The 9788-nt window shown below is 42.4% G+C and overlaps 1 protein-coding gene across 2 annotated transcripts in view; it reads right to left on the bottom strand.

Moving 5' to 3' along the window:
- Positions 1 to 1309: 1309 nt before the first annotated feature.
- Positions 1310 to 9788, bottom strand: part of LOC147894863 (Ribosomal protein S5 domain 2-like superfamily protein) — a 32845-nt gene continuing 24366 nt past the window's right edge. For both annotated transcript variants that reach the window (XM_087385115.1, XM_087385116.1), the window contains exon 4: positions 1310 to 2082. In XM_087385115.1, the coding sequence (XP_087241241.1) occupies positions 1991 to 2082 (92 nt within the window). In that variant the 3' untranslated portion in view covers positions 1310 to 1990. The remainder of the gene's footprint in view (positions 2083 to 9788) is intronic.

Below are 9788 nucleotides of genomic sequence, written 5' to 3'. Positions count from 1 at the left end.
AAGGTAACTCCTCCCTTACTACTACAAGGGAATGTCACAGGAGCCAGATGACATCCCAAGAGATCACCCTGTTGGTTTCCAAAAGGCGAATTCATCATAGCATGTATCACTAATGCCAATATGCCCCCAAACTGGTGATTACAATTAGGGTTAGCCAGGGCCCCAAGGCCACTGTAAGAGCTTAATCAACCTAGAAGCACCATAGAAAGAGAAAGAGAAAAGGAAAGTTACTAATAATTTAAAAAATAAATAAAATAAATAAAAAATAAAGCGGTCATACAGTGAAATAAACCAAGGAGAGCAACTAAAACAAAACGCAAAAGCATACTTTTTAAAGAAATAAAATTGAAATTAAAATAAAACTAAGGAGGAGAGAGAGAATTAAAAATTAAAAAAATTAAACAAAAAGAAAAGATTTAAAATAATAATAAGAATAAATGAGAATAAAATTATCTGTTGCGGCTTTTGCACCCGCATAAGATAAAACGATGTAGTTGAACAGCTGATCACCACTTGGGCGAAAATTCAAAGAATTTGCATGTCCGCTAAGGTGATAGAAAAATATACCTTTGTAAGACTAGAATAAGTCCAATCTTACAAATTTAGAATTTTTGTTGTTCTAAAGATCAAAAATCTACAAAGAAAATAAAAGAGAAAATGAAAGAGAAGAAAAAAGAGGTAAACAAAAACTTTCATGAAAAACAAAAGGAAGACATACTTAGCAAGCAAAGCAACACTTATGTCGTCATCAGTGCCCAAGCATAAGCAGCTGTACTGGGTTTCTAAAGACCCGCAGAGTCTCTTGGGCAAACCCAGTGCTTACTAAAATACGTCAAATAAACAAAAGAGAATTAAAACAAGAAATAAAGAAGAAACGAAGCAGGTGACTAAGCAAAAATAAACAAGCAAGTCAAGAAACAAAAACTTCCAAAAAACTAGAAACTCTCTCTCTCTCTCTCTCTCTCTCTCTCTCTCTCTCTTATTTAAAACATAAAAATCTAAATGGCCCTTTACACTTATGTATCGTTTCTACAAAGAGGCAAAAATACATTTCTAACTTAGAAAGTACAAGTATACTCAAACAAACTCTCTTTTGAAACTAATGCCCATGATATTAGCAATGTATATTTGGACCTCCTCATTGTTGACTTGTAATCTTTACCGTCTTAACATTAGCACATCATGCTGCTACTTTTCATGCATATACTTGCACAAAGGAAAATTTACTATGAGCTCTAATAAGGGTAACTAAACCAAAGGCACAAACTCACTTTGAAAAAATATTCTCAAAACACAGGTCAGTGCCAAACCTAACCACCATTACATATAGAACAGCACGCACAAGAATTCCACCCAGAAAAAAAGATAATGAGCTACTTGTTAATCAGCTCTATTGCGAAATGAATCATTTGCCTGCCCACATCAAAGCTGCTCCTCAAATTCCAGGTTAGTCCTACATTCTATCCTCAGTTGTGTGATGACAGCATCTTCTTTCTAATATCATCGTTGCCCCACCACGGATAAAATCTGGGAACCAAAACTCCATAATCTCTCTGAATATGTGCCTGTCTCACAACATTTTTTCAGGTCAAGGCCTGGTCAGCTAACCTTGCCTTTTTCAGATATTTTTATATGGCATGTGAAGAACAATATAATCACAGACATTGGAAAAATGCTCTGCTCTTGATACAAGATCTTTGACATCCCGTCACACACACCAGCCAGGCCATGTCCTTAATTCGAGTTATAAAAAAGTGTAAGAAGATTGTTAAAAAGGGTCTCTGCCATGACTTTATTTCCAGCGGGATCTCCCGAGACCTTGGCTTGCAGCGAGTGCAAAATCTACACTAAAATCAGCTTGCCACTTGGATATTTCAAATGGATTAAACAACCTTTGAAAGAAGATAACTCCAATTTCTTGTTGGCTACTATTATCGATAAGTTGCGAACCCCAGGGTCAACATCTGAAAAATCAGTTCCCAAATAAGTTCTACCTCTTGACCCATTGAAAGCTCTTACGTGCCTTAGCCTTTCCAGGTTTCTTTCTCTCAACTATGCGATCATCTCTCCTCAGCATGCCCGCTGAAACACAACAATAATGAGGGCCCACAGTCATAGTTAGAACATGATACTTTCTGTCAGATCCTTGCATGAGTTAGCAGAAAGACAGAGATGACATGCAAATTAACCAAACAAGTCTCCACATAAACAGATCCAGCACGAGTTATTAGTATAGTCTGCCAATGCATGATTTATTGACAATTATGCACCATGCATGGCCAAAAATGAGAAAATCTGCATATCCCACCATACACGTTATATCTGATTCTTACAAAACTTTGTAAGTATAAGAGAACCAACCACTTTGTGATATTCTAATACTAACTAAATATATACTAATCCTAGTTTAAATACTTATTTTTATTCTATATTTCAATCTTATATTTTAATCCTAATTAAACATTTTTTAATCTTATATTTTAAATAATTTAAAAGGTACTTTTAAATCCTAACTCCTATATTTTAATTAAAAAATAATTAAGAGTATATTTCAAATTAGTCAAAAATATACTTAACTTCAAGTATATTTTAAATCCTAAAATATATTTAATCTTAATTAAATATATTTTAATCCTAAATCCAATATTTTGAATTCATTAAAAATTTATCTCAAATTATTTTTAAAATATTTAATTTCAAAAATATTTTAAATCTAAAATCATTTAAAAAATAATCCTAAATAGCCACTCCAAACTAACCCCACTACTCCCTAAAACTAACTAACTTAACTAATAACTAACCTAACTATTCCCATTACTCTAGCTAACCCTAACTAGGGGTCTCCCACACATAAGACACGTGAGCTGATGTAGTAGATCCATATGAAGCAAAATAAAACGATTGAAAGAAGCGAACCCTAGATAGAACCAGGGAGAGGGCGCAACAAGGGGAACATGATTGTTTTATTCTGCTCCACTCTCTATCCTCTCTCATCCTCTACCGCAAATCCTTACACATTGATATAGGAACCCTACTCCTCTACTAGCTCAAACGAATCCTGCCTCTAGAGAAGGTCCTCCAACCGAACATCTTCATTTCAAGGAAAAAATCTTGACAGATAAAGAGAGGAACCAGGGAGAGGGGACAACAAGGGGAACACGATTGTTTTATTCTGCTCCACTCTCTATCCTCTCTCATCCTCTACCACAAAATCCTTACACATTGTTATAGGAACCCTACTCCTCTACTAGCTCAAGCGAATCCTGCCTCTAGAGAAGGTCCTCCAACAAAACATCTTCCTTTCAAGGAAAAAAGCTTGACAGATAAAGAGAGGAGCCAGTCCGATGTGCAATCCCATCCTGAAGATAGATAAAATGTGCAACTTCATTTGCATGAAGCTAATAAATTGAATGGAAGCATCCTTAACTCCTCAAATACCTCTTTATGAATGATACTACATTGATGTGTACAAGGATCAATTTGAGGTATAAATTCATAACATCAAGGTTTGTCTATCCACGTGAAGCAAGGAGCTACCAGCAAATCTCTCACATTTTGACATTTCTGAATTCTGCACATTGTATGGGGGGGTTGTTGGCAATGACTTGACGATGCTGTCCTTCCATAGCCATAGTTGCAAGCAAATGTAGCAAACAGAAACGTTTTTGTCAACGCTGGTGCTGAAACAAACTCTGTTTGTCGACACCTATTTCCCATGCATCGCTGTTTGCTTCTTTATTTGCAAGAAAACTCAATCAATACTTTTGCGCATTTGCAGTATTGTGCCTAGTTGGCATTGTAGATTTTGGGGCTTCTGCGAATTTCAAACAGATTTCCACAGTTTAAATCCCTCAGGTTGAGTGTGAAAGTTTGAGCTTTGGTCAATTTCACGTACATTTGTCTGAAACATTGAGCCCTTTTGCCTCAAATCTTCTTTTTGTACACAAACAAGTTGGCATTTGCAAGAAATCGCAGAATTCAATGTTTAGCAGCTTTTTCTGCAGACATTTTGGGGGCTTAGGCTACTGTTGCAACATTTTGAGTCCGGTGTAAACTCATGGTAGTTTAGTACATATTTAGACTAAGTGTGAGCCAGATCTTCTCCACACATAGTGCAACATTCACTGAATCCCTTTGTACAGGCAGCGTGGGCTGGGGAGACTGTGGAGTGATCACTTGTGAGATCTCAGCAGTGTAATCACCTAGATTACTGTTTTGTGCCTGGCCCCTTTGCTGGAACATCTGTTGCAATGAAAGGGGCCAGGGGCAGATTGGAGGGAGAGATGGAAGGAGGGAGAAGGCAAGAGAAGTGTGGAAAGGGGGAAGAGGGAGAGGAAGAGAGAGATTGGGAGAGAGAGAGAGAGAGAGAGAGAGAGAGTAGGGAGCACGTAGGAGGAAAGAGGTGGGAGTAGATAGGATTAGATGTCACATCAAAAAGTACATAGTAGAGGGTGGATGGAGACTTATATAGTCCCTCCACATTTTCCACCTAAAGGACCTCTAACTTGGCCCTTTTTCCCCTTCATTACAGCCATCCCTTCCCATAGAATTTTGCCCTCAAAATTTCACAGCATGGCTGTCCAAAAGTGCAGCAAACAGCAACTACTAATCAATCCGGTAGGAGATAGGGGTGGTCCTGGACGATGCTTTCTGGCTGCCATGAATTTTCATCCTCAGGGAGTCCCCACCACTTGATAAGATACTCTGCGTAGGCCTTGTTCCGGAGTACATAGTCTCTGAAACCCACAATGCGCTCCAAGACATAGAGGATGTGGCCCTCTTCATCCATAGGTGGCAACTCTGGAAGAACATGGACATGCTGTCCAACATGTGGTTTCAGCAAAGACACATGGAAAACATCATGGATCTTGGAGGTACTCGGTAGCTCCAACTAATATGCTACCTCTCCAACCTTGCGGATGATCCCGTAAGGACCATAATACCTAAGAGCAAGATTACCTTTCAGCGAGGCATAACGGTTCTTATGGAGATGCAAATGCACATAACCTCCCTCTTTGAAAGACAAATATCTCCTACATTCATCTGCTTGGCTTGCTTGGCTTGGGCATCCTGCATATTCTTTTTTGCCAACTGCAGAAGGGCATCCATCCTCTCCAAGTCATTCCGTGCTTGCTAATTTTTCACAGCCATGTCACCAATTGAAGAAGGCATCCCGACCTTGCATCCATATATTGCCTCAAACAAGCTCATGCCAATGGAGAGAGACTTGGTACTGTTGTCGCAAAATTCAGCAAGTGACAACCATTTATCCCAAGAATTTTGAGTATCATTACAAAAATGCCTCAAATATTCCTCCACCCATTTGTTCACCCTTTCCAACTGTCCATCAGTCTCAAGATGCTAAGCAGTGCTAGGTGTGAGTAAAGTACCCACCGCTGTAAATATCTCCTGACCCATAAACTTTGCATCTCTGTCACTGACAATTTCCTAAGGGAAACCATGATGCTTAAAGACATGCTCAATGAATTGCCAAGCAACCTTTGATGCAGAATACAACAATGGCATGATCCACCTCCCTCTTGGGATGCAATTGGGATGGCATATCAGCAAATACATCAGCAAACTCCGATAGCAACTGCTGCATATCACAATCCTCAACACAGGGAATGCTACCCCCCTAAGATACTGACACATTCAATGCATAGAGGGCATGCTCCTTCCTGAGCTCTCTGGCTAACTACCTTGCTGAAATGACCTGCAATTTAGGAGTGGCAATGCCATGCAATGCTAGAGTTCTACCCTTGTGGACAAAGCTTTGTGATAGCGCATTTAAATCCATGCTGATTTTACCCAAAGATTTCAGCCAATCGCAGCCTAGGACAGCATCTATTGGGCCCATATCAGTGTCAAGAGACCCCCAGCAAATTCATAATCCTCAAAGAGCTTGATCCTTGCATCTTGGGAACAAAATTTAAAGACCAAATGTTGTCCATTTGCCACCTCTACTCTAGGCCCATGATCAATCTCAATAGCAATCAGTCCCACCTTCTGTAAGGTCTTAGAATTGATGAAACTATAAGTGCTACCGCTGTCCACAAGCATGTGAACAGTCCTGCCATTAATTTGTCCTTTCAATTTAATAGTTTCAGCACTTATGGCACCCATCAAGGCATGAGAAGAGATACCATAAATTGCTTGCTGCGCATCCCAATAGATCTCCTCTTCGTCCACAGGAGCATTGCCATTTGCATCCTCTCGCACAAGAAAAGGCATAGCAACCTGATGCTCCACATGAAAAACTTTAGGCCAACGGCCCCGCATGTTACATATGGGCTGAGTGTCATGGGAATCCATGCATATTATGTTCATTAGCACCACCGGGATCAAAGGGGAAATCAGCCCCCTTCGTGGCTCCAACATCTGGAGCTTCTTCCATGATTTGTGCACCCTCTGAATCATCATGAGTGGCATCCAAAGTCTCAGAAGCATCCATCAAATCCTCATCATCCAATATCTCAATAATCATGCTGAGTGTTGCAATACCACTGTTACGCATTTTGCAAACTTCCCAATGCTCAAGAGTCCAATTCTCACCACACTTAAAGCATAAGTTTGCCCTCTTTCTGCTGTCCATAATAGCCTTGCTATTTGTTTAAATTCTGATTTTTCATGTCCAACACTAGGCGTAGCTCCTGGCTTAGCATAAAATGACTTGTAATGCTTAGCATATGGCATCTTGCTGCCTGTAGCTGTGGGAAACCTCGAAAATGGTGCTGGTGCTGATTTTCTTTCATTCCAATCAGTCACCTTAGGCTTTTTCTCAGTCTCATTTGCATTCCCATATGCGCTGCCCGTTGTCATTTTATATTTGCTGGCATATTTGGACTCAAATACCTCTGCCACTTGGGCTGCATGCTCAATTGTTTGAGGGTTATGCGCCTTCACATCTACAACGAGAGAAGGACCCAACCCATGGATGAAACGCAGCAGCTTTCCTTTTTCAGATATGTCATGCACAAACAAGGAAAGCCTCCAGAAGCGTTGCACATACTCTTGGACCATACCAGTCTGCAACAAGGCACAGAATTCAGCCAAGTAGCCAAGTACTGATCCAAGACGAGTGGAGATACAAATGTAGTGACCATCAATTCTCTGAAACCCCTCCAAGTGGTTGGTCTCTAAGCAAATCCCTCATGTATCACCACCATGAGTGGGCCTGCATATGCATACCTGCAAAAATGATACGCTCCTCTTCACACTTCAGGTAGAAGCAAAAATAGTCTTCCAACTTTGTGAGCCACTCCTCCAACGCATTGGGAGTGCAAGTGTCCCCTTTAAACGTATGCATTATGAGTTTTTCCTTGATATCCTTGGCTGCATAATTCTTGTGCGGGCATCATCACGCTTGAGGTTCACATAATCGGAGGACATCTCAAGTTTAATGGCCTCAAGTAGGGCCTTATATGCACGCAAGGAATCTCCCAACATGTCATCAAAAGTGGCTTGCTACCATCTAATGCACTGGCTGCGTCTGGCTATATGTGCTCGCTAGTGGAGCGATAGGTGCATGAACCGCAGGCTGGGTCTCTCTACCAAACGCATCTTTTCGAATTGATGGCATACCAAAGGGCTGAGAAGAGGACCGATGTCTCTCCCAAGGGTGTGGGCTGCCATATAAACCAAAGCCAGCTCCAGGGATACTCGCTGGTGCAGTGAAAGTAGCACTAACCGGATGCACACCAACGTGACGGCCCAAAAGAGACGGCTCAGCTTGCATAGATGCAGAAAGCTGTGAGCCAAAAGATGGCCTGACATCCTGCAAGGAGGTGCTATGTGGCACAGAAAATGCATCATCTAAGTCCAGATAATTCCCATGCTGGGGTACATGCAATGGTCCAAAAGATTGATGCTCATAGGCACGGCGGGCATCTGCCATAAAACCCCTGCGTGAAGCAGACAAAACATCAAGATCGTCTAAGTGGTCCCCTTGCTGGGGCACGGGCTGCTTACCCTTTTCCTGCATAGCAATGGAAGATGTGATCTCCTGTCCCATCTAGGCAAGAGCGGTATCCTGCATAGCCATGGCTGAAGCTATTGGCTGAACTCTTGTCCTATCTAGCGGAAAGCACCCTGGAGCATAGAGGAAAGGGCATCCAAAAACTGCCTATGCGCTGCCTGCACTTCTTGGGATGCGAGAGAGAGGCTGAGTGGAAGGAACCTCTATACCACCAATGGATGCAACCATTGTGGCAGGCACTTGCTCATACTGAGCAGCCCCATCATTGTCATGCAATATATCACGAGGGGCATGCTCCGGTGACATGGTAATTGGCCCTGGAGAGAGAAGCTCGAATGTAGACAAAGAGAAATGGATAGCGAATTCCTGCGTAATGAGCACCTGAGATAGTGTGTGTGGAAACACGAAAAAAGTCAATGGAGAGGCTCGGAAGAAAGGTCGTTGAAACAGGGCCTGAATGAGCCAAATAGAGCTGTGGAAAGGCCCTAAAAGAGACTGGAAAAATACGATTTTTTTATTTATTTTTTTTTTTTTGGGGGGGGGTGGGGGGGCTTACAGCACATAGGACAGTTAGGACAACACTACCCTAGGACTATTAGGACTGATAAGACCCTGACTTAGGCTAGCCTAACCCTCCCTTTAACCCAGTTAGTACTAACCTAACCTAACCAAATCTAAACCTAACCTCTGACTAAACTAACCCTGGATAAAGTCTAACCTGGGTTTAGAACCTTGTAGGCTAAGGCTTGCAGGAGGCGACGGGCTAGGCGGCAAGGAAACGCGGCGAAGGCGGCGTAGCTTTTGATCACCATCACGCAAGGGGCGATGGGCAGGCTCTCGCGTGACCGCGCAAGAGCAAGTGAAGGTCGGGCAACAGGAAGCTGCGTGCTTCGTGGCAAAGGATTGCGTCTGACTGCGTTGGGCATCGGGGAAGGACGAGGAATGGACAGCGCACTCCTTGCGTGGTGCACTCCTTGCATGTCGGGCTGAACAAAGATGCGCTACGAATCGGAGGCAGTGGCTGCGTAGAGGATCGAACAATGCAGGTTGCTTGGGTACGCGGTTGGCCAGCTCTGGATGGAGCCGTCTTGCCAACTCTAGGTCGGCCAGCTCTGGATGGAGCTGCTTAGAAGGGAGAAGGAAAGACACAGAGAGAGAGAGAGAGAGAGAGAGAGAGAGAGAGAGAAAGAGAGAGAGAGATTGGGAGAGAGAGTGTAGGGAGCACGTAGGAGGAAAGAGGTGGGTGTCACATCAAAAAGTACATAGTAGGGGGTGGATGGAGACTTATATAGTCCCTCCACATTTTCCACCTAAAGGACCTCTAACTTGGCCCTTTTTCCCCTTCATTACATTTGTGCTCTGTTGTGAGCTGGTTTTCCCGCATCAGTGGATGAATAAGTATGAGTTCTCCGTCTATCTTCTTCTCTTCTCTTCTATCTGATGTCTACTCTCGAGTGAGGGTTTCTTTAGTGAGTGCATCTAGGAGTGATTGGAAAGAGTTCATCAGTTCATTCTGCTGCATGTGAGATTTGAGTGATTCATACCTCTCTTCTCTGACATTGTATCAGAGCCCACATTGGAACTCTTTTTTTCACTCTAAAGGAAGGAAAGGAAGGAGTCCCTCCAAGTTCGAAAGAGACCCTGATTCAAACAAGGGTGTGTGCTGCGCTTATTTGGTTGCTACCCAAGATCAGTTCTCTTTCACAGTAGTTTTCAGAAGCTCTGTCTACTTCTGTTCCTACTTCCATTTCTCGGCTATTGCTGCTTCGCCCACCACTCCTTCTACCACTATTAAAGATTAACAGTCATG

Source organism: Dipteris shenzhenensis, chromosome 14 (assembly GCF_047967505.1).
Source record: "Dipteris shenzhenensis isolate YYH24624 ecotype China chromosome 14, Dip_SZ_1.0, whole genome shotgun sequence".
In the NCBI taxonomy this organism is placed as follows: domain Eukaryota; kingdom Viridiplantae; phylum Streptophyta; class Polypodiopsida; order Gleicheniales; family Dipteridaceae; genus Dipteris; species Dipteris shenzhenensis.
This window is presented reverse-complemented; position numbering and strand designations above follow the sequence as displayed.